The sequence below is a fragment of the Anguilla rostrata genome, chromosome 1, assembly GCF_018555375.3.
Source record: "Anguilla rostrata isolate EN2019 chromosome 1, ASM1855537v3, whole genome shotgun sequence".
Classification (NCBI taxonomy): Eukaryota; Metazoa; Chordata; class Actinopteri; order Anguilliformes; family Anguillidae; genus Anguilla; species Anguilla rostrata.
Window position 1 is genome coordinate 20,511,300 of NC_057933.1, and position 25,557 is coordinate 20,536,856.

Consider the following 25,557-nt stretch of genomic DNA (forward strand, 5'->3'; position numbering starts at 1 on the left):
CTCATAGCACGTAGCCCTGCGTGATGAATTCCAGGCCTGCGCTCATGAATTTTGAATGTTATAACGGAGCGTTTAAGTGCCTTTTTTAAATGGGTCGCTAATGAAACAGCAGACAGCGATGGCACGGGCAGGCTGACGCTTTGCACAGTTGATGGATGCGTTTAAATACCTCTGAAACCAAGCGTCTAAAACTGGTTTCATTAATTAATCTGACTGCTTAAAAGGCCAAGCGGCTTATTTAAGCAGGTGACGAGGAAACTGAAAACCTGTCACCTAAGGGTGGAAATCGAAAAAGATCCCCAGTCAAATTCAAAATTAACTGCATATCGTACTTTAAGGAAATGCAAAACAGTTATGGGAAATGGCTTTCTGTCCCATTCGATTCTAACGGCAAAGCCATTTATTAACAAAATACACAAAGGTGCACAAAGAAAGCACAATTCCAGAAAATGTGAGGACTGGCAAGTAAAATGATTGCTGCTGCAGATCATATGAAAACATTTTTTGTGTGGCGGAGTGAGACTAACGGGTACGGATAACCAGGCCGATTTCTACTACTCCGACTGCTCACACTACCTACTGACACTACAAAGGAAATCCCTACTGACACACAAGATTGCACAAAGCTATAATTACCCCGCGGCATATTTCTCTGAGCCCGAATCGGACTGTGGTGAACTGGCCACTGTTTCAGACACACGGGGCTGACTGTCCCCCATTCTGAATTTGTACATTAAGTCCAGGTCGTCGTCGTCGGTGGTAGCGTAGGAGTCCTCGTGATGCACGCCCTCGCCCTCGCCCTCGCCCTCGCTCCAGTCCTCGGTCTCCCCGCCCGAGGCCGCCTGCCTGTGGCCCCTGGCGCGATGTCATGCACACATTAGCCGCCGCTAAAGCTACGCAAGCCATTCCACACCCCAGCGCAGAGGGGGAAAAAAAAAAAACACAGGAGGAACTCCAAATCCCAAATCCCAAACCCCAGCCCACGTTCTCCGTTGACAGTTGGCCGGTGACACTTACGTTCTTTGCAGCTCTTCCACCTTTGGATCGGACGACGGCTGGGGAAAGATAAGAGAGAGAGAGAGAGAGAGAGAGAGAGAGCTGTGAAGGAGCTGAAACCTCAGACTCGGTGGCAAGTGCTTCACTGGCACTGCCTCACACAGGCTAGTGCAGTAACAGGGAGGCCCGTACCTGCAGTGCTGCCTGCTGCTGCAGGCTCTCCAGCTCCTCTCTCAACGAGTCCTTCTCTTTCCTCAGAGCCTAGCGGACGAGACAGACAGCACAGTCAGGACCAAGAGGCTCCGAGAGGCTCTTCAGTTTGATTCTCCCAGGATGCCACTCAGGCAGCGGAGATGCTTCCCACAGTTAAACACAGTTGGTGTGGAGCCAGAAGGTAACAATCTCAGGCCTCTCAGACACTTCAGTGAAGTTGAACACCTCCACGTAAATCAGGCACCCTTAAACCACGCCCTAACCCTAACCCCGCCCCCCCCCAGGGCTCCTCACCTTCAGCTCCTCCTCCTTATTGGCCATTTCGATGAGCCCCGTCTCCAGCAGCGTCTCCACCATCTTTATCTTGTCGTCTTTATCGTGCACGCTGCGGGGGGAACGGCAAACGAAAGGAACACGCTCAAACACACGGTCACTACCCGCCCGGGGGAAACACCATCCACCCCTCCCCCGCCCTTCTCCAGCGCGAGCGTCCGCAGAGCAGGCCAACTCAGAGGCCTTTCGCACGACCAGGCACGGGCCGATTTACGGAAACAGCGGAGGTCGCGACCTTCCGAGAGGGTAGCGGAGAGGGGCGGCTTCCTGTGGCCGGGGCGGCTTTCACGAAACGCCAAGGGCACGAACGAGCGAGACCCACCTCCTCTGGAACTGGTCCAGGGCCAGCTGCGAGTCCTGATTCAGTTCAGCCTGGAGAAGGGAGGGAGAGAGACAGAGAGAGAAGTTGATGAAAAGAGGAAGACGAAGAGGGCAAACGGAGAAGATAACGGGGTGGATGAAGGTCGGGAGGAAAGGAGGCGGGAGGGAGAAGTGTTAAATAAAAAGGACATTTTTTTAGCGGTTGGTAATAACGCGTTGGTCGCAGTGTGAGGCAGACAGAGTGAGGTGTGACTGGTGTGAGGGTCCTGACCTGTTCAGAAATCTGAGCCTGCAGATTCTGGACTTCGGCCTTCAGCGACAGGTTGTCTGCGTGCATGGCCTGTGGAGGATGAACAGAGCTCTGATCCCACCAGGAACACAGATTCATCACCGTCACACACTGAGAACCCGCATCCAGCACTCTCACGCACTAAAGCCCGGAAACACTGGCTCATACTTCCTCTTTCTCTGTAAGGTCTGACTCATTGGCTATGTCCCTGGAAAGTGAACTGGCCCTCAGTAACTGACCTAATCCTGCAGTAACCATGTTTAACCACTAGAGGTATTCAAAAACAAATGAGTACAGTTTAAAAATTAAAAAAATTAAAAAAACACTTTCACAAAAAATAGATCAGAAAATCTGCAGTAGTAGTCATTTCAGGTAAATAGGTTTTTGTTTTTAGTATAAATTGCACACTTGACAGGAAGCTCCTGAGATGCATGTGGTCAGAAAGCAGAAGTCCTGAGAGCGCATGCTTAGAGTCGTACCTGCATGTTAATCTCCCGATTGGCCACGCTGCTCCTCTCCGCGTTCAGAGAGTCCTCCAGACTCTTCCGCTGGAGCTCCTTTTCAGCCAGCCTGACATGTACACACACACAGACACACACACAAGCACACACACACACAAACACACACACACAAACACACAGACACACACAAGCACACATAGACACACAGACACACACACAAGCACACAGACACACACACACACAAGCACACATAGACACACACACACACACAGACACAGACACACACACAAACAAACACACAGACACAAACCAATACACACACACACACAGACACACACAGAGACACACAGAGACACACACACACACAGACACCCACGCACACACACAGTCACCACACAAATACAAAGTAGGTCCAGTAAGTCTCGCAGCAATCAAGGCAAGAGGCTTTAAATAAAATCTGGGCTGACTGGGGGGGTTTTTGTTGAATTTTAGTATTCAGTTGGACCGCAGAATTGATGAGGCTTAATTTCAGTCAGCGAAAGGGATCAATGCAGTAATGAGCCTCCCTGTCACTCACAGTTTCTGCAGCTCCTCAAAGTGGGATACGGTGGTCGTCTGGCAGAAGGAGAGAGAGAGAGAGAGAGAGGAAAATGATGTCATGGCGTTCATCCCCACACTCACCCGGAGACGGCGTGCCAACACACCGTCCCCACACGGCGGAAACAGATCCACCTGACGCCAGTCAGTGATCATGTGACGGGCCGCACCTGAGAAGAGAGCTGGGCCTGCAGGTTTTCTATCTGCACCTTCAGACCTTGGTTCTCTGCCAGAAGGTCCTGGAAAACAACATGCGTTTCATCAGAGGCCAGTTTCCACAAACACACAGGGCAGCATGCAGTTAAAAGAGCCCTCAAACCTGAAGTGTCAGTACTGCAGAAATGCTCTTTTCACACATTTGCCTATGTGCATAGAGCACTGCCCATTGAACTGAACTGAACTGAACTGCAAACAAATTTGAGCTTCGCTTTCTGGCCCAACTGCCTTCCTTGTCCTCCTACTAAGGGTTTGTTGAACTTCAGCCAGTTCTTCAGCAACGGTGCGTGTCTCCATTGATACTATGATGTTTATTTTTGGCCAGTGTTAATTCAGCCACTTCACGATGGCATTATGGCGTGACAGCATATTTATTATGGCACTGCTGAAGACAATCCCATTTTGTGTAAACCGTTTTTTCAGTACTACTGCTCTACTAGTATTTTTGTTAGCGGCTTTGAACAAGGGAGCTTGATAAATGAATAAATATAATGTAAAAAGTAACAGAAGGACCACTCATCTTCACACACACGCCATTTACTAAAATTCGCTCCGACCGCATTGGGACCGCGGTCTTGGTGGGAAGGCGCACGCGTACCTGCAGCTGCTGCGAGTCGTCGGGCCGGCTGTGCTGGGACGCCTTCAGCAGCTCCATCACCTGGTGCTCCAGCTGCTCCTTGGACACCATGGTGTCGGTCAGGCTGCTGTGCAGGGTCTGGATCTCCTTGTTCTTGTTGCTCATGTCCGACTCCACCCCCAGGAGCTGGGTCTGCAGCTCTGAGGCCAGAGAGGGGGCAAAAGGTTGGGTCAGGGAAGCCCCATCTAACTTGCCCGCTTCTGTGCCCTGACACCACTGTGTGGCGTGACCCCTGTTCTCTAACGTGTTCTCATCAAGAACAAACCAGCGTGTGACACTGGATGCTCTGTAACCTTTACAAATAGTCGTTTTGTTCTTCTTCTACAGTATTTTGTCTTTTGCCTCGGGTGTTTGTTTGTTTCGCTATGGTTCAAATGCTGAACTCTGAACTGAAATTGTTACCCAGCTAACACAAAATGTTCTCAGTGCTGCTGAAATGTTTCGTCAATGTTGTAACCTTGTCACTACATGGCAGCAGCAGCGCGAGAACGTCCTGTGTTAGCGGTGAATGAGCCTGTTCGGCTGTTGGTAGAACTCCGTGATTAGGTTCATGTGTCATAAATGTGTCATCAGGATTTATACAAGCCCCTATGTGCTAACATGTTAAATATCCACCACACTGCAGTCTGCTGTGGATCTTAGATAAATGTGAGCAATGTTTTTTTTCGGAGATTGGGGCCCTTAGCTAGAGGGTAGTTACTTCAGGGCTGTTCAGATATAGAAGCCTTGGTAATGCCCCTTTAAGAGCAAAGTCCATGCAGTCATTGTTACAGACAGCAAGTCTGGCCAAGTTTTATATTTCAAGACATTCAGGCAGACTGTATGAATTTTACAACCCCACGATACCTAACGTACACACTGAATTCTGTTGACTATATGGCGGTCAAATCACGTGGTAACATTTTTCAAAATGCAGGACTTGGCAGTAGCCAAATTGAGTGTTTAAACCATTTTCATTTTCAAAAAATGAATTCAAAAAATAAACTTTTTTTTTTTTTTTTTTTTTTTAATTGTATGGCAATGAGGAGACTAAATTCATTTTGTTTCTGTCAAAGGATTTGACTCATTTTACTCTCTTACATGGATGAATGAGCCATATTGGCAAAAGGACTCAAAAGGTTTCAGGCTGAAATGACTGGAGTTGCACAGCTCTAATAGCCTTGATCAAGGTCTTTAGCCTGGCACAGTTCAGGAAGTATCCACCCATATGAATGGACTGCATGTAATAAGGAAATGTAACAAACTCAATTTCTGTATAAGCATTCTTTTACCCTGGACAAGATGAACAATCCAGTTCAATTTTAGTAAAGGGCTGGATTTTTACCTTAGACAAAATACAAATGATAAGACAGCAATAAAGGGAAGATAAGGCTGATTAAGAAGGTTATTTCTGAACAAAGGGCACTGAGAATGGTGTGTGTGCGTGACGTGCGTGACGTGCGTGACGTGCGTGACGTGCGTGACGTGCGTGACGTGCGTGATGTGCGTGTGTGTGTGTGTGCAGCGTTGGTTCACCTTGTTTGGCAGCCTGGAGTTTCTCCCTCTCAGCGTTGACGTTGTGCAGGTAGTTCTGCAGCTCCTCCCACCGCCGCTTGGCATCCTGCAGCTGAGCCTGGCCACACAACACAGAGTACTGTAACAAACTGCCCTATACCAGCACAGAGAGTACTGTAACAAACTGCCCTATACCAGCACAGAGAGTACTGTAACAAACTACTCTATACCAACACAGAGAGTACTGTAACAAACTGCCCTATACCAACACAGAGAGTACTGTAACAAACTGCCCTATACCAGCACAGAGAGTACTGTAACAAACTGCCCTATACCAACACAGAGAGTACTGTAACAAACTGCCCTATACCAACACAGAGAGTACTGTAACAAACTGCCCTATACCAACACAGAGAGTACTGTAACAAACTGCCCTATACCAACACAGAGAGTACTGTAACAAACTGCCCTATACCAGCACAGAGTACTGTAACAAACTGCCCTATACCAACACAGAGAGTACTGTAACAAACTGCCCTATACCAACACAGAGAGTACTGTAACAAACTGCCCTATACCAACACAGAGAGTACTGTAACAAACTGCCCTATACCAATACAGAGAGTACTGTAACAAACTGCCCTATACCAACACAGAGAGTACTGTAACAAACTGCCCTATACCAGCACAGAGAGTACTGTAACAAACTGCCCTATACCAGCACAGAGAGTACTGTAACAAACTGCCCTATACCAGCACAGAGAGTACTGTAACAAACTGCCCTATACCAGCAGAGAGTACTGTAACAAACTGCCCTATACCAGCACAGAGAGTACTGTAACAAACTACCCTATACCAACACAGAGAGTACTGTAACAAACTACCCTATACCAACACAGAGAGTACTGTAACAAACTACCCTATAGCAACACAGAGTACTGTAACAAACTGCCCTATACCAACACAGAGAGTACTGTAACAAACTGCCCTATACCAACACAGAGAGTACTGTAACAAACTGCCCTATACCAGCACAGAGAGTACTGTAACAAACTACCCTATACCAACACAGAGAGTACTGTAACAAACTGCCCTATACCAACAGAGAGTACTGTAACAAACTGCCCTATACCAGCACAGAGAGTACTGTAACAAACTGCCCTATACCAGCACAGAGAGTACTGTAACAAACTGCCCTATACCAGCACAGAGAGTACTGTAACAAACTGCCCTATACCAGCACAGAGAGTACTGTAACAAACTACCCTATACCAACACAGAGAGTACTGTAACAAACTGCCCTATACCAACACAGAGAGTACTGTAACAAACTGCCCTATAGCAACACAGAGAGTACTGTAACAAACTGCCCTATACCAACATAGAGAATACTGTACCAAACTGCCCTATACCAGCACAGAGAGTACTGTAACAAACTGCCCTATACCAACACAGAGAGTACTGTAACAAACTGCCCTATACCAACACAGAGAGTACTGTAACAAACTGCCCTATACCAACACAGAGAGTACTGTAACAAACTGCCCTATACCAACACAGAGAGTACTGTAACAAACTGCCCTATAGCAACACAGAGAGTACTGTAACAAACTGCCATATACCAACACAGAGAGTACTGTAACAAACTGCCCTATACCAACACAGAGAGTACTGTAACAAACTGCCCTATACCAACACAGAGAGTACTGTAACAAACTGCCCTATACCAACACAGAGAGTACTGTAACAAACTGCCCTATACCAACACACAGAGTACTGTAACAAACTGCCCTATACCAACACACAGAGTACTGTAACAAACTGCCCTATTCCAACACAGAGAGTACTGTAACAAACTGCCCTATACCAACACAGAGAGTACTGTAACAAACTGCCCTATACCAACACAGAGAGTACTGTAACAAACTGCCCTATACCAACACAGAGAGTACTGTAACAAACTGCCCTATACCAACACAGAGAGTACTGTAACAAACTGCCCTATACCAGCACAGAGAGTACTGTAACAAACTGCCCTATACCAACACATAAAGGAATTTCTAAGTTATCAACAAACATGCTGTGTGTCATTTGATGCAAATAATGAGGTGGGGTAAATGCAAGTGAACGGAAATCTTTACAAGCACAGTGTAAGCTGCCCTGCTCCCTCTCACATTGTACATGACCTCTGAACTCCGGACTACGCTGGCCCTCCCTACACACTAGCAGTGTTGCCTCCGCTAGTGTGTAGGGAGGGCCAGTCACGGTGACCTCACTTCCTGTCTGAACAGGCTGCTTTTTGAATGGCCGGACGCCCTGCCCCTTCCCCCGATACCTCCAGCTGCGAGACGTTCTGCTTGTAGTTCACCTCCAGCGTCTTCCTCTGCAGCTCCTCCTGCTGCAGCTTGCCATTGTTCTCCGCCAGCTCTTTCATCATCCCGGCGTACTCCGAGCGCAGCTTATTCAGCTCCGCCGACTGCCTGCGTCACAGCCGCCACACGGAGAGACGGCAACGTCACCACGGCGCACGCACGCACGCACGCACGCACACACACACGCACGCACACACACACACGCACACACGCACACACACGTACACACGCACACACACGGGGAAACAAGCGCACACAAGAGTAGATGTAGCATGTGAAGAGAAGTCCGAGGTGAGATTTGAACCCGGGCCTCTCACTCGCCCAAAGGTTTCTGAAGACAAACCCGCTGCCAGTCAGCTAAAGGCAAAATCGCCCCCTAGCCGAGGGCAATGTTGTTATTTTTTTTATTTTATTTGAGGGTTGCGTCGCTGGAGAGTGTTGTCACGGTAACCTGCTACAAGGCCTTCGCTTTTCCGCGCCTCACCGCACTTCACTAGCTAACTTGCCGAGCTATGCGGGCACACAGACGCACACGCACAGCACGCACACACACACACACACACACACACTCGCCCGCACGTACACACGCCACGTACACGCCCAAACGAGCATACACACCCACGCAAGAGACACAATCATCTTCAGTCCTTTGGTACTGCTATGATACTAGAGTAGTACCACAGCATCATAGCATTATAATTTATCTTAAGGAATTAAATGCTTGAACTCTTTGCCCCTAGAAAGAAAATTCCGTAAGGACTGGGATTAGTTTGGGCTTGAAGTTCCTAATTTATGAATGTATGCCACACCCATGAATGGTGATATAAATCCTAGGCGCTTTCCTGAATATAAAGAGGCTTAATCTTTCACCATGCCAACTGCTGATAAGAATGTGTGATGTTCTTTAAGGTTCCGTTTCACCATTTTCTTTTATCTCTGCTGCGCATAAATGTAGGGAACATTTAGCAGCACGCATTTTAGTTTTGGAAAAATAAAATGGTGGCATAAAATATTTCTGGTTCAAAGAGAAGGACTTCTGTTCACAACAGCTGGTGTGAGAACCTGGGCAAAGGGCTAGTCAAGTGCTGAAGTGCAAAGCTTATTGGGTGAGAGAAGGGTTTGTGGGTCAGTGGGAGGTAACAGGTTAGCATGTGGACCAATGGGAGGTCAGAACTGAAAATATGAGCCAAAGAGAGGATGCTTTGTGAGTCAATGGGAGGTGAAAGGTGGGTTTTCACATCAGTAAGTGGGCTTGTGTGCCAATGCGATGTGATAGGCATGCTTGTAGGCCAATGATAAGAGAAAGGTGGGCTTGTGGGCGTATAGCAGGTCAGAAGTTTGCTGCACTCACTTGCTCTCCATCTGGTTGGAGGCGGTGCTGACGGCGTCTCTCAGGATGCCGTTCTCCTGCTGCAGGCGGCCGATCTGCCCTTCCAGCTGCTCCCTCATCTGCTGGAACTGCACGGGCCAGAGAGGAGATTCATGAGCCCTTTTCACAGGGGGGAGTTAAAAATCTGCACCCCTCACACCTCTCACACTCCAGTCTTCATACAACAGGGAAATTAGGCAGACGTTCAGTTCTTAACACAGAGGTTGCAGGTTCAAATCCCTGTTAGGGTATCTGTGCTGTAGCCTTGTGCAAAGTACCGGATCCAGACTGTCTCAATGAATATCAAAAGGCTATGGAAGAAATTAAAATGATAAAAATGACTAAGAAATTTTCAATACACCAATACACCAGACACGATCAGTAAAGCGTAGAAGTAAGTATTTGAATCCAAAACAAATACGTATTTGACCCAGGTCTGTTAAGTTGTCAGTGTCTGTATGGCTGAAGAGCATTTCCTGCCCCATGCCCACCTTCATCTGCATGCCCTGAGCCTCCTGGTAGCTTCCCTGGGCCTTGGCCTGCATGACGTTCAGCTCCTTCTCCATGGCCCCCCGCTGCTCCCGCAGCACCGCCTCCGCACGGCCTGTCTTCTGCTTCTCCACCTGCAGCTCCTGAGAGGGAGGGAGGGAGAGAGGGGGAGAGAGTGAGAGAGAGAGATGGGACTCAGAGGAAGTCTACCCATTCAGAGGCTATAGTCGCCTACACACTGGCCAGCCATATTTAAAAGCATCCAAACTATAACTATCACAACGAGAGAGGTTCTGTCAAAGCTATTGCCCGAGAATGGGTGTAATACATTTCAAATGCCACGACATTGGCCACAGTTCAGCCACCAGCATCGGTAATTCCAGGATGAGAAATGAACCAGGTTGACTGAGACTTGGCAACGGACGAAAGCCATCAATTTATTATTTCACTGGGGAGCTCGGTCTCAAAACAGAACGCCATGATCGTGTACACGCGGTCGCATTGAGACACAGATGAAGAGGCACAAGAGCGTAAGAAGCACTCAAAACAAGCTCTGCGGACGTAACGCTGACAGCCCACTGTTCCATAGACTGCAAGCTGCACTTACAAGTCTCCCAAAGCAGATCCCCATTCATGCATGGGAACCGTCCGGCTGTAGTTACAGCTTCAGCAGTAATGCACCGTCCCAGAACGGGAATGAAACTCAGCGGGCCATGGCGACAGGCACGGGGGGGGGGGGGGGGGGGGGGAACTTGGTCCTAAGGTTTCGTACTTGTAACACATCTGGGTGAGGGGCACAGTACACATCTGATCTGAGAGCCTCTCGGGGTGCTGATTAACGCTCGTGCAGAAGCCTCGGTGCGGCAGGCTGTAGAAATGCGAGCTTGCGGCAGGCGGACTCCGCTAGCGAGCTCCAGCGAGCCACAGACCCCTCTGCTCTCTGCACCCAAGCAGCACAGCAGTTCAAACGTTCTGATTTCGTTTTCTGGCTCACAATGTCATTACTGTGGGGGGGGGGGGGGGGGCGAGAGAGGGACGAGAGCGCTACCCCTCTGTTCTCTCGGCTCTTTGTGAGATGTGAGAATTCTCCCAGTCGCCCCTCCCCCTCCCCCCCCCCTCTGCATTCCTCTGTGTGTGTGAACCCTCCGAGGGGGAATGTTTTCCTCACTCCCCCAGGGCGACGCCCCAGGACCGGTACCACCCCCAGCCGCCCCGGCCCGACACGTCCAGCTGGCCCCGCCTCGTAGCGCGGCTGCTGAGGGAGGCCGTGCCGCGTAAGGACCCCGGAGGGAACAGGGCTCCCTCTCTCGCCCAATCGCGGCGCGGCGCGGAGAGAGATCAAAGAATGGCAGCTGCCTCGGGCGGCTGTCCTCACCTGTCCGCCGCCTGTCAGGTTGCTCACGTAACGTAACGTAACGTGGGAGGGGAGCGCCTCCCGTCTCCGGGGTAAAGTTAACGTCACGGTAGGGCGCGTTTTGAGATTTTTAAGATTACGGGTGAGAGCGCGCCCCCGAGCCACCTGGAAAAACCAACAAAGGATACAGGCAGAGAAGCCGTTTTAAAGCGGAAGACGAAGGGCTTCTCTCTAAACCTACGTGACTCCGGTACGCACCGATTACGTTATGAGACGCATAACGCAGCACGACGAACAAATTAAATTGCTTGCGAATTTTCAAGGCAAAATTTTAAACGCGTCTCATCTCCGCGCCCCTGTGTTGAAATTGAAACTGGAAGGTCAAACCGGATGGAACCCGTTGTAATTCATCCAAGGCGACGGGTTTAAATTCGCCTGCTAAACGTGCAGCCGCGAGCGTCGTGCCTCTCAGCTTCCCGAAGTCCGTTAATCCGCACGCGAGGACACGGGCGAGATCTCCGCAGAAGTCGCGATGCGGCTTCCCGCGGCAGACGGGCGCTAATTGCGGCGATGTCATCGCTTCCGCCCGCCCGACTCGATAATGACAAAGTTCAAATTGGCTCGTTACTTGGGTCGCTGACATAATAGCTGACGGGCTACGCCGGAGTGGCATCTGCTTAGCGATTAGCATTTTAATGCGATAAAGTGTCTGTGAAATGAGAGGGACAGGGAAAGGCGTGGGAGTCGTTCTTTGCGGAAGAGTAGCGGGCCTATGTGCGCCTGCCACTCTCGCCGTGAGAGTCTGAGACCAGAAGAGAAACAGACTGACGGGATGAGAGAGCGTGCGAAAGTCCTGCTGCGAGTCCTGGACACATCACAAGCCTGTGTGCACGGTCATCGTCACCTCACTCATAAAGCTGTCAAATGCTATCAGGCTTCCTTTTTTAACCCTCTGAAGAGTGGGTTTTTTTTGGAATGTCTAAGTCAGGGTTCTAGAACTCCACTGCTTCGAATGACCAGTTGTGATTGCGACATCATCATTAGAATGCTCAGGTCAGAACATTCCGATCACTGACGATCTTACACGTTAAAGGGTTCAAAGAAAAGGCAGAACACCCAATTTGTTTTTAGAAATAAAGATCAAAGTGTTCGACACGAGGAGCAGCAGTAGATGACTCGGCTCGGTTCAACTCTGCCCTGAAGAGGCAGAACGCCAGCGGCTCACTCTGCGATGCCAGGGCACAGGGCCCGCCCTGCAGCGATGCGGCTGAGCGCGAGCGCGTTTCACTGAGCACGGGTTTGGAGCGTGCCACGCCCGTGCTCTCCCCCCCCCTGTGCGAGTCTGTGGCCCGGTGGGGCTGGGGGAGGGGGAGAGGGCCGTACCTGGCTCAGCTGCTTGACCTTCTCCTTGGCGATGGACGCCTCCTCCTGCAGGGTGGTGAGGAGCCGCTCCCTCTCCTGCAGCTGCTGGGCTGACGGGTCTGACTTGGAGGCGGACTGGGAGGGAGGGGGGGAGAGAGAGCAGAGTAAACAGGGCTGGTCTGACACACGCACGGGGGGGGCAGGGCATTAGAGACAGGATATGAGTCACATTACTGATAGGGAGTCAGGAGTGTTGTGGGGTTGGATACGGTGAACAAACAGCAGGGAAGGCTGGGGAACAGAACACCACTGCCTGCTATTCGTTCACCTGCACACTTACTGTGAGATGCACTGCACTTCCACACGACCCCTCTGATACACCCTGTCCCCACACTCTCCCTCCCTCCGCTACTCTGACACACATCCCCCCCCACCCCGCCCCCCACCCCCGGCTCGGTGCCCTCACCCTGTGCCAGGCCTCCAGGGCGGAGGGGCTCTTCTCCCTCAGCACCGCGGCCACGCTCACCGCCTCCTCCTCAGACAGCGCCAGGCTGCGCAGCCCGGCCAGGAAGTCCTTCAGCTTCACCTCCGCGTTCTCTGCACACAGACACGGGGGGGAGAGAGGGTCACTCCGGCCCGCGACAGCACCGCCTGAGTGACCGGCCGCGGGGGGGGGAGAGGGTCACTCCGGCCCGCGAGGGCGCCGCCCGAGCGACCAGACACGGGGGGGAGAGAGGGTCACTCCGGCCCGCGACAGCGCTGCACAAGCGACCAGGCACGGGGGGGAGAGAGGGTCACTCCGGCCCGCGACCGCACCGGCCGAGCGACCAGCCGCGGGGGGGAGAGAGGGTCACTCCGGCCCGCGACAGCGCTGCCCGAGCGACCGGCCGCAGGGGGGAGAGAGGGTCACTTCGGCCCGCGACAGCGCCGCCCGAGCGACCAGACATGGGGGGGGGAGAGGGTCACTCCGGCCCGCGACAGCACCGCCCGAGCGACCGGCCGCAGGGGGGGAGGGGGGACGCTACCTCTGTCCGTCTCGTTCTTCATCTTCTTGCCGCCGGCCTTCACGGGCGCGTCCTTCTGGAGCTCGCTTTCCAACAGGGGGGCGCCGACAGCCTGGATTGGGGGCTCCTCCATCGGGACTGTGGGAAGACACACGGGGTCCGTAAACACCCCATAAACGCTCGAACACAGAGTACCTCAGAAACGACCCACCCTGAAGCACAGCGAACAGAACGCACCCACCCTGAAGCACAGCAAACAGAACGCACCCACCCGGCCTCACCCTCCCTCTAACACTTCCCAACTCTCACACACAGAGAGAAAAGGAGTGACATTAAGACATTTAAACTCTATATAGGTCATACCGTTACGTGCTTAGACTGTGTGTACTTTTACAATAACACCCCTCCCTTATCATTTATCACATGACACAAATGGGGCACTACTGTGCACTGCAGCTCACACAAACTTACACACAGAGTAACTATTATACACCCGTGTAGAACAGCCTCTGTCTCAGCTATTGTATGAAGTACATCTCGCTGTTTTATTCGTACCCGGCTCGGTCTTCTGCTTCTTGGCCGCGTTCTTCTTCTTGCTGCTGGTGGTGGTGGTGGGAGGGGGGGCGGGAGCGCCGTCCTGCACTTTGGTATCCACGGTTACCGGGGCGTCCTTTTTGACTGGCGCGGGGGCCTGGTCCGCTCTGATCTCCGGCTGGGGCTCTTCTAAAAACGCAAGAGGGGAGTCGTGAGCCGGAGCCGGACACACCGAAACGCAGCGCCCGCGAGCCACGGGGGCGAGCAGACGACCGGTCACCGACTCTCCCGCTGCTGTGGATGAGGACGCCATCACACTCATAGGGGAAGGGGCTAGGACACAAGCCACAAACACAACTGATGCTACGGGTCTGTTTTACCATTAAGTCACATTCCAAAAGTGGGCACAGATGGAAAACTTTAGGATTTCACATGAAACTGACCCTTGACTGACCTTGACCATGAAAACATCCTATTTTCATTTTCCTATTAAAACATAAGAACCCGCTTACGGTCATGGTCAATCAGCTGGCTATTATGACGCGCTCGCATTTGAAACAACTTCCATTGAGCGTAACTGGATAGTTAACAAAAGACTATACAGAATTGGATAGCGACGTGTAAATGATGTGGCTTACACACTCAAATGAGACCCTTATCATATGGAGATCAGGAATGGCACGTTTCCCGCGTACTCCCAGGCATAGTCCATGCAAAGAGGCGGTAACCTTCAGCACTGGATTGGCTTACGTGAGCGAAGTGCATCACTGGCTGGGAGCAGGCCATTCTGAGGCTGTTCAGGGTAGACTGATACTCATTGAGCCGCCAGCTATTGAGCTATTAAGACACTTACGATTTCCACATCGTTTTTCACCTCTAGTTCATAATTCGATGAGCTCAAGAAAAATGTGCACTTTGCTTAATATTCAACAGCGTATATTTATGTTCTTATCCTCTCCAATTCATTACATTACATTATCATTCAGCGGTGATAGCAGGGATTCAGTCTAACGGTGTGTGGGCTCCCCGTGCAATGCATCATGGGATCGATGAGCGATATTCCCAGCGTGCGGCTGCTGCTGCGTCAGCCGCTTTATTCGCGTTCTGACTGCGCTTCCTGTGAAGGAGCGGATTGGTTTAGATTTACGGCCCGGACGCTAGCGAGGCTGACGTGTAAGAGGCCATCTGCAGAGCCCGGGGGCATCTCGGCCCTGCGCTGCCTCACCCGTCTCCACCTTCTGCTTCTTCTGAGAGCCCTTCTTCTTGCCGGCGGGCTCCGGGGGGGGCGGGCTGGGCTGCTTGGTGACGGGCAGCGGGGCCTCGCTCTTGCGGGCGGCGGGCTTGGAGCCGTTGACCTCGCGGGCGGCGACGGGCTCCTCGGGCTGAGGGGGCGGGGTCGCGGCGGCCAGGGCCCGGGCGGCGGCCGCCTGCTGCTTCCTCTCCTTCTTCTTCCTCTCCCGCAGGCCGACGGTCGGCTCGGGGGCGGGGGCCGGGGCCGGGGCGGGGGCCGGGGGCGGGGGCTCCGGGGCGGGCTCCTCCTCCTCGAGGGCGGAGCCGGCCGCCGCGTCCGTCAGGTCGAACTCCCTCGGGTCCTCCTCGGACTCGCCCCCTCCGCCGCCTCCTCCTCCTCCTCCTCCGCCGCCTCCTCCTCCTCCTCCTCCGCTCTCCTTCTTCTTGCTCTTCTTCTTGTCGTTCTTCTTGCGGGTGTCGGGCTTGCCCGGCGGCAGCTTGAGGTCGCGCTTCTGCCGGGCCAGCACCTCGTCGTAGGAGGTCTCCTTCATGAAGAGCCAGAAGAACAGGAACATGAGGGCGATGAGCAGGGAGGGGGCCAGGATCAGCAGGTACTGGGAGTCGTACAGCTCCATCGCCATCCTGCAGGAGAGAGACAGGGCGGCGGGTCAGAGCCTCGCTCAGCACACCAGTACTGCAGCATTACACAGCATTACTGCCATTTGGCAGACACTCTCATTCTCGGCAACTTACAATTCATGCACAGGGAAAAGGCTGAGATGCATACATCACCAACATTCCAAGCAGCAAATAATGAAAGTCTAATGGCTGGGCCATAACACACCACCAATGGGTAATGCTTTGTCACTGGAATTAACATGAGGAAGAGAAGTAAGAGAGGGTTTTCTGGGGGGGGGGGAATATAGGGTAGATAAGAGATGTGGAGGAGGGGAATGGGAATCAAGGGGGGTTCGAAAGGTGGAATAGTCCAGCACCACAGTACAACATCACATACCAATCATTTAACCCAATATAAGGTCAGGTCTGGCACATTTGCTTTCTTTTTAAAGGGAAAAACATATTTTGGCAGAGATGAAAGGTTTGCAGAACTTTGGACTCGGGAAGCATACAATTTGCGCTCTGTTCTCGTAGTGGACAGACGTCCAATTCCAAGGCGCAAGCGAACCCCCCCCAGACCCAGCTCAAATACCAGCAGTGTGACACCCCAGCCTCCCCACTCATTTCACTGAGTACACGGACATTGGGGAAGACTTAGCCCACATGCTGAGAACTAGTTTCTCTGAAACCCTACCCTCCCCGCAAAAGGAGGGCAGGGGACAGTATGGAACGGCGCCAGTTTCAGCTTCGTTCTAATTCAGGGACATTCCTGGAGGGCCGGTGTGTACGCGCGTTTTCGTTTCCACCAATTACCCTGGTTCAGTGACCCCCACAAAGCCGTGCGTACAAACACCAGCTCGCCGGCGGATTAGGCCGCGGCAGAACTGGGACACGAGAGTGGGACACACACAGTGGGACACAGGAAGACTTTCCAGCTGCCGTTAATTAGCTTGTCAATAGATTTAGCACAAATATCAGAATAAAAGTTTGAGTAAATGGACTAATTAAGGGCAGACGTTGGAATAAAATGCAGGAACGCACGGCCTAGTCCTCCTTTTCTGATTAGTCGGTGGTTCTGGTGAAGCCAGACATTACGCGGCGAAATTTGGAAGGAGGGCTGCACCCGTGTGCCCTCTGAGCTCACGGCCGAGGCAAGTGGACCGCACTTGGCCCCGATCGACCCGGGGAATCGATTCCGTGGGATGAGGAGGGGGAACCCCTCACTCCCCAGAGCAAGCTCCACGGGGCTCCCAAAAAAAAAGTCAGCATTCGCACATTCAGGATCTCAGCACGGACCGCAGGGTGTGTCACTGCACCAAGACGTTTCGGCTGGACGGGGCACCCACAGTGCATCCCTATCGATAACCACACCGCCTGGACCGCGACCCCTCCGATAATACCGTCGGGGTTGAACGGACGAGGACACCGGCAGCTCTAACCTCAGAGTGCAATTCAACAACCTCCAGAGCCCAACCCTCCCCTCAGACCACATTAATCAATCTCAGACTCGTCCCACAGGCCCCCCCGGGGGCTGCCGAGCCCGCCTTCAGTACGAGGCAGAAACGCGCCGGCTCCCGTTTCCCCGAGGGGGGGGGGAGGAGGGGGAGGAGGAGACGGAATTCTCCACGTCTCCCAGGGAACGAGCGCAGACTCAGCGATTAAAAAGAGAAGAACCGGGCTACGCTCTTCCTTCATCTGGGCCCTTCGGTTTTACAAAGGCGCATTCCGTTTCAGAGGAGTCCCAACGCTGTGCTTTTCTCCCCGCTCATTAATTAATGATGCGCCGTGATGCACTTGTATCACATACAGTTTCTTAAACAAGTACACCAAGGGAAGCAGCGGCCTGTGAGAAAATAAAAGCATTCCCAAAACAGTCACAGACGACCTACTGAATTGATGCGGGCTGTGCAAGACTGCAAGCGTGGACATTTTCTGTGAAAAAAAATGCGATTCAATTGCCACACAGTGTTTTCAGTAAAAATGTAATGTACAGCACAAATTTGAAGCAGAGCGAGTTTCATTCAATTTCTCTTTTTTTACTGCAGGAATACAGGCAATAGTTTAAGCCATGAAATTAAAATGCTAATTTACAGACTGATGTAAACAGGCATGTGTTCGGGATTATACGTTTATTGTAAATCTTTACGTAGCCTCTCTCAGGCTGTTTTGTATATTAATCAGGGCTCTAGAGTGCTTCCCCTTCAGAAGCAGCTGCACCTGGAAACTGACGGGTGCTAAAAGGAAAAATAATTTACAAGCACGTCCACTAATTGAGATTTTTCAGCTTCGGAACACGTGCTCCTCGGAACACAACGTTAGCGCGGAGCCCTGGTAACCGTGAGGACAAGCGCTAGTGCGTTCGCCGCTGCAGCTCGACGGCACGCGCCTGCTGTTCCACTACGACGGAAAGAGCCGCGCGCGCTCCCGCCCGCCGCGAACGCATTTTCAATTCCGAACGCTTGCCACGGGCGGCTGACTCAGCAGACACACGTGTCAGTCACAGCAGGGGTGGAATGTGGCAGGTACCATTCACAAGGAGCTTCACACACAGGAGACCAACTGACACACAAAACATTCTTGGAAATAAAATTACCAAACGCATGGGGGAAATAGCAAGGTCTCACATTGAGAAACCTGCGTTTGCAGAGAGCAGAGAGCATTAAAGAAGTGCATTTTCCACATGCAAAATATGAACTCTCTTCTTCAATCAGCGGGTCAATAAGGTATGGCAGTCAGGAAGCTGGACCCAGAAGTCCAAGCGTCGCAGGTTCGAGCCTCAACCGCATCATTATGAGGGGAAGGCCCACGGTGTGGGACACAGCCGTCCCAGGGTGACGCACCGGACCCCCATCATTTCCGCTTGCGGCTATGTGTGTACATCAGCATACCCATTTGCCTTCGTCTATTTTTAAGAAATGAAAGGGTAAGTGAACAAATTTAGAGAAACCATCAGTGTTTATTAGCAACATAACAACGCCAGGGGCTGTTCAATGTTTATTTAGTCTCTCCTCATGCTAAGTGGACGAAGTAGAGAGATCCCCTGGGACAGCACAGGGAGGTGAAATATACCAAGCAAGACACTAAAAGGCTCATTTGCCCATCTGTCAAGTCTCCAGTAATCTGCTCGATGAACAGGGGCCCCGAAAGAGAATGTCGCAGTAAATCTACCAAAGTGTCCCGTTGGTGTGGGTTCTACTGCACCTCCAACCTTCTACCTACGGGTCACAGCATGCCAGACTGAGTTCCCTGTACCCTGTCACCTACTTCACCACAGCAAGTGCCAGGAAACCCATCCAATTGGTTTAGAGGGGCCTAGCACACACTGTTCCCGACACTGACGTGTTAAATTATGCATTGCTGCTTGGCTTGTGCAGTTCCAGCTCCAGTCTACACGAGGTCTAACCCAATAAGAAACCAGCACGAGGAACTACACAGAACAGGTTATCAACCTGTTCTTATGAATGTTACAGTTTAGTAGGTGTGGTCCACGTCATCTGGGTGCATCTTCAGGAGTCGGCTGGCACGTCATGTTTGCAAAGTCAGCGCCGCCCCAGGAAAGCCACGTCTCAGGCAGAGGGGGGGGAGGGGGGGACGGTGGGGAGCATCCGCACGGAAACCGGGGGGGGGCGGGCGCAGGACACGAACGCGGACGCGTAAGACCGACGGCGCCACGCTCCCGACCTCTCCCCCGCTGGCCCCTCCCACTCTCCCCGCGCTTCAGCGCTTTGATCCAATTACACTATCTGCTGAACACAGTAATCTGGGCTTGCCAACTGCCCTGCAGCTAAATACCTCCCATTCCTCCATTGCACTCAGGACACCCCGCTCCGGACCGCCGGGCTGCAGGGGCCAGGGTGGCGTCCACGCTGGGGAGGGGGGGAGGGAGGGGGATAGACGCCCCCCCCCCCCGACCCGTCTGTGGGGGTTGGTTGGCTGCCGGTCACTGCTATTATACACGCAGGGCCAAAAGAGCCCAGCAACAAACTCCACCTCGAGGCATTAGAGCCAAAGTGTGACTCCCCGGGCTAACCTATAGCGCTCCCAAACTGCACAGGAGGGGCTTTCCCTCCCTTATCAGAGAGCCTTTACCTCCCCCCACCTTTACTGCACCCAACAACCCGTGTGTGTGAAATAAGGTCTCCGCTAGGCTCGGCGCTACGTGCTAGCCTCTGGGAGAGCTAGCTCCCTGCAGGGATAGCACGCGCCTCTCCCGCTCGCTGCGCACGCTCAGAGGGTGACATTCTAAACTAAATGCAGGAGGGCTTTGCAAGGGGCAAAAATACTTGCCGTAAATGTCAGCCGGCACCCGAGCTGCGGTTTTTTGCACTCGGCTGCGGGGAGTCAAAAATAGAGCGCCCCTCCCGGGGGCCCGGGGGCCGGGCGGCGGAGGGACCGGGGCGGCGCAGGGACCGGGGCGGCGCACAGCGCTTCATCCCCCGCCGGCTCCGCTTCGCCCCCGTCTCTGGCCGTCGCCACCCCGTCAGATGTAATTCATTAACAGTCGGGCGCGGCAGATGTTCGGTACGCTTCCGGTAAATTCCGGGCTCGAAGGGTGAGCGTGAGCAGGGCTCGGAGTCGCTGTTTCGGTCGCGCCGCGGGCTCTGTGCGGCGGCGCTTCGGGCTGCGTTGGCGTTAGCGGTTGGAGCGGCGCCGTTTGTAGCGGGGGGTCCCGAAACCGCTCTGGCGGCACCAGTGTAAGCTGCGGGGTGGGGGGAGGGGAGCGACCACGCCCGGTCTAACCCAGGGATCCCCCCCGCACCAGCACAGGGTCTGTGTTAGGTGACTGGGATTAAACGGATTACACCCACAATACACTTGTGAATAGTCTTCCGCTGCAATGCCTCCCAACAGCGGCCGAGTCTGAAGACCCGTTTGATCTTGACCTGTCACTGCAGGTCTAACACGCCGCAGGGAAATCAGTTAAATCTTTAAAACAAAATAAACATATCTTCTTACATATGATGCCATAATGCTGGCTCTTTGTTTGGTGAAATAACAGAACTATATAGCCTAGTCCCTTAGGCTATAAAAACATGCCATAACGCTCATACAAACAGCATCACTGTATCTTATTTTTTTCACTAAACAATGTATGCTCTGTTAGACTATTTTTATTGTACTTTTTTATTCAGTGTTTTTAGTAATTCAGTTAAGTATTAAGTAAGGTAATCATGGGCATTACATAAATGTTCTTTACACAGAACGTGACCTCCACACGGCACACCCACTTCCAAACACATTCAAACGCCTAACCAACATATAGTGCGTCAGCAGGTACATTCTCCAACGCACAATGCATTCCTGGCATGCACTCAAGGCAAGTGGCAGATTCTTCAGACATCACTCAACAGAGAGGTTTAACGCATTCTTGTGCATGTTCATTATCGTAAGGAGAGTGCAAAGATCATGTGTGACAGCAATTACTATTGTTACATTTCAGCATATGTCAACAGTTCAAATCCCTACAATACCTAATCAAGACCTTCCCTCAGAAGGACAATGTAGTTAGCAGACACCTATTAACCTTTTTTTTTTCATTTATTTATTTTTTTTTATTACATTTTTGTAATGCACTACAACACAAGCTAAAAGTTATTAGCTCGCTAATGACGTTACAGCTCCCAACTCAATACAAATGAGGAAGTGATACAACGTGAATAACAGGAGCAACAATGGCCTGGCAGTTATTTCACTTTTCCTGAATGGTGAACACACACAGTTCAAACAGATTTACTCAACTTGTTAAAAGAAGAACTATTTTTTAAAACTACTGCTGAATAAGAATTGTTGAGATGAAACGCATTCTCTGTGCTTTATGCAATTACGCTAGTTCACGCTGGCATTACATTATGCTGCGTTCTCAATCTGGTCATAGAGTAGCCCGCTAAAAGAAAAGTAGCAGCCAACTAGGGCAGTGGGGCGGGGGGACATTTTGTGAAAGTTTTGTTCAACAAGGGGTCAATTTGGTGGCCTCTGGCACATTCTGATTGCTTTACTCCATTTGATTGTTAAGTTTGTGGAATGTGCCCTTTTATCATGTTATGGGTACGTAAGCCAACAGTTAACACACTTTACTGTTGGCCAGGGTTTTGAGGTGCCCATGAGTCATGACACAGATGGCTCTTGCACTTGGGGTGTGATTACAGATTCATATCAGCCTTTGAAGACACTCTCTGGCGTAATTTCTTATGTTTTGCACTGTCCCCATTCAATAAACAAAGACACAATCGACAATACAGTTAAAGGCTAGTTAAAGGCTATTGTAACCAATGTGCCTCTCATTCTCTATGTCTCATTGACTCAAACTTACAGGCTAAACTTGTCATTGGCAAATCAGCTTAGCTAACATTAGCTAAGTCAAGCTAGCACTCTGCTTTCTCATCAAATGCAGTCTACAACAACACAACCCAAAACAAAACAGACCTGCCTTGTTAGCCGATGGAAGGCATCACATACGGTCTGTTTGCAAACCTAGAGTTTGGGGATACTGGTCAGGGTCTCCCCCAGGAAAACTGTGGAGGGAAAGTGCCTCAGAGGGTAAGCAGCGGTAGGGTGAAGTGGCGAGCCGTTGGACTCACATGCCAATCATCATCAATAATATTCGCAGCAGTGTTAGCTTGCCATTAGCAAAATAATTATATCGGTTGGAAGGCGGAATCGGAATTCAGTGAATCCAGTGGCATTTAAGGGAGAAATGTGTCCGGATAAAAACATCCAAGTTTTAAATGCCAGTTTAAATCACAGACTGTGACAGGGACACAGTTCATTTTCTCCATAAAGAAATGATCCTTTGATCCGGAAATCCATATATGGGTAAAGGTTTTGCTCAGCGTTATGTCAGACTTCTGAGGCCCATTTCTCCTACATTCATACATGGGAACACTAAGGTTTTCTTTTACTAATTATTTTGATACCGCGTTTAGCATTAAAGGTTACTCAAGCTATACTAAACCTTTATCAGAGTGTGTGATTATGCCTAAAAAATCTAAGCAAATTTCCACTGGAGCAGAACAATCTTTGGCAATGCTTAGTTTCTACAGCTGATACTCCAACTGTAAAAAGTACTTAACGCCAAAACAAACAAATGAGTGGATGGTATCCAATTCCATACACAAGGTGGAAATAATGTTTTCATGCTTGACTAATGGCATTTTATTCCCACATACAGCCTTCCTGTTTTTTCATCCAAGTCCTGTGTAGATCCTATTCTCTTCACCAGTAAAAGCAGAGAGCGTGGTCTACGCAGCAACAATCTTACACGGACGCAAAGGAAGAGTACAGTAAGCAGTTGAAGGGAGGTAGCAGCAGGAGGGTGTGAGGCAATTCCGAGAAAGTGGCTGAGAGGTGTTGCCACGGTACTGTTCTAGCATGGAAATGAGGTGCCAGACAAAGCGCGCTTGGGCCGCTGGCTCCCCAGAATCCAGCCTGCATTTAGACCCCCCCAGCCACCCCCCCAAGCAGCTCTGGCAGAGGCATGATCAAAACCCTTCACAAAACCGGACGAAAACCACACCAAAAACACAGGGAGTGAGGAGGACTCTTCTCACAGAGCATCGTCGATCTTCCCACCCGAAAGATTCCTCAAGGCAGCCAGTTAAAGACAAGTGCCAGTTTTCCACAGGAAGAACATTTACTGAGAAGATGCTGACTGCTTCCATTTGGGGAGTGGGGGTATGCTGCATGCAGGCGGTTGCTGCACTTTTCCAGAGCTCTCTCTCTATCATTCTAGTTCTCTCTCTCTCCCCCCTCAACTCCACCTTCAACACTCCACCAAACTGATGACATCATCTGTGATTGCACTGTTAAAGATACAAAATAAAATAAATTGATACCTGCAGCCTGTGGCACAGGCTTTCTCAAAGCGAGAGCAATGTGGAGGAGAGAGCTGTGTCCTCCGAAAGAGTAGCTCAAGAGAGGATCTGTCCCTGGGCAGGCATGGAATGAGTAAAGGTGTGGGAGGGGGAGAAGACCTAGAGCCTGAGGCCCACTGTCTGTCTAATAAAAGAGCATATTTTCCCCTATGAGACAAGATACATGATTTGGAAACTCCAAAGATTCCTGTTTGGCATGTTTTACTTATGCCAAATTATTTTAAGAGCACAATAAAATGGGATTTTTTCTTCAATACCAATAAACTGATAGGAAATAACGAAATAATCAAATATATAATATTTTATGACAAACTATGGAATTGGATTATATTTATATTGCGAATAAAACAGTAGATTGTTCAGTAACAAAAGGTAAATTCCGTACAGACATTAGGAAGAATTTTTTCACACAGAGAGTAGTCATGTGTGGAATAGCCTGCCAGGTCACGTAGTACAGGCAAGACTAGGCCTGATACAGTGTTAGATACTATCTAGTCTGTAGGTAATCAGAGCACTAATTTAATCAGGAAATGGCGTTGCGTTGCGTTGCGTTGCGTTGCGTTGCGTTGCGTTGCGTTGCGTTGCGTTGCGTTGCGTTGCGTTGCGTTGCGTTGCGTTGCGTTGCGTTGCGTTGCGTTGCGTTGCGTTGCGTTGCGTTGCGTTGCGTTGCGTTGCGTTGCGTTGCGTTGCGTTGCGTTGCGTTGCGTTGCGTTGCGTTGCGTTGCGTTGCGTTGCGTTGCGTATACTGGCACCAACTGGATCAATGCAGTAGGTAGTCTGACAGGATAGGGAAGTTATTTCCCGTCAGAACAAACCAACATTTGTCTAACCGTTCCCATCGGAATTCCCTAGCATTGTCTAATCCATTAACCTCACCTGATAATTTATTGCACTTAATCACGACTGGTTCCTCGATGAATCACAACCATTAAAAATCTGAAGAGTTCAATTCGTGTCTATCGAGACAAACAGGAAATTTCAAGTCATTATAAACTACAAAACCTGACCACCGAAAATACACGGCCCTAATGACAACAACGTGAACACTGTGGTGAAAGTGTAGTCTGTTGAAAGTCCATTTTTATTCTCTGTAGACAACAGTGAGATTAAGCAAACTAAAAAAAAAAAAAATTCACGGATATATAGAACATCAGGGGGTGAAAGCATTTACAATCCTAACAAGCGCGGGCCTACACAGTATATTTTCTCCATTTCATCGCTGCAGAAGTTGACACCCACTATGCAAACTTATGAGTGAAAGGTAGACATTCCTATTCATCGGTTTTACATGTATTCAAACTCACTCAGTTTAGACACATGAAGGCTTTACCATGGTGAAACTGTCTGAACTTCCGTTTTCATTTGAACTCAATATTTTGCATGTTAAATATCGGGAAGGTAATTATCCTTTTGTATATTCACACAGCTATGTGCTTAGTCATCATTCCGTCATGGAGGTATTTGTGTGAAACATCCCACTAATAGCTGGCATGCTGAAGTTCAGCAGAACAAGACAGTCCACATGTGGCATGTAGTCTTGTGTTTGCTATGATGGGTAGGGCTTTTTCTCAACGACTGCCATAGACATTGTCTCATTTCAACTTTCATTTTCATTTCAACACAATTTTGAGTTAAATATTGGGAAGGTAATTATCCTTTTGTACATTCACACAGCCGCGTGCTGAGTCATCTTTCCATCATGGAGGTATTTGCGTGAAACGCCCAATTAATAGCTGGCTTGCTGGCGTTTAGTAGAACAAGTCCGTCCAAGTGTGGCATGTGATCTTGTGTTTGCAA

General features: G+C 50.6%; 1 protein-coding gene across 4 annotated transcripts in view; it reads right to left on the reverse strand.

The window, feature by feature from the left end:
- ktn1 (kinectin 1) overlaps nt 1–25,557 on the reverse strand; it is a 49,086-nt gene that overhangs the window by 18,947 nt on the left and 4,582 nt on the right. For all 4 annotated transcript variants that reach the window (XM_064329112.1, XM_064329120.1, XM_064329104.1 and 1 more), the window contains exons 2-19: nt 15,267–15,913; nt 14,063–14,230; nt 13,529–13,645; nt 12,970–13,100; nt 12,525–12,638; nt 9,790–9,930; nt 9,281–9,387; nt 7,893–8,037; nt 5,579–5,675; nt 4,025–4,203; nt 3,381–3,449; nt 3,191–3,228; nt 2,632–2,722; nt 2,135–2,203; nt 1,865–1,914; nt 1,504–1,594; nt 1,189–1,257; nt 1,018–1,055 (exon numbers count right to left, since the gene is read on the reverse strand). In XM_064329112.1, the coding sequence (XP_064185182.1) occupies nt 1,018–1,055; nt 1,189–1,257; nt 1,504–1,594; nt 1,865–1,914; nt 2,135–2,203; nt 2,632–2,722; nt 3,191–3,228; nt 3,381–3,449; nt 4,025–4,203; nt 5,579–5,675; nt 7,893–8,037; nt 9,281–9,387; nt 9,790–9,930; nt 12,525–12,638; nt 12,970–13,100; nt 13,529–13,645; nt 14,063–14,230; nt 15,267–15,913 (2,361 nt within the window). The remainder of the gene's footprint in view (nt 1–1,017; nt 1,056–1,188; nt 1,258–1,503; nt 1,595–1,864; nt 1,915–2,134; nt 2,204–2,631; nt 2,723–3,190; nt 3,229–3,380; nt 3,450–4,024; nt 4,204–5,578; nt 5,676–7,892; nt 8,038–9,280; nt 9,388–9,789; nt 9,931–12,524; nt 12,639–12,969; nt 13,101–13,528; nt 13,646–14,062; nt 14,231–15,266; nt 15,914–25,557) is intronic.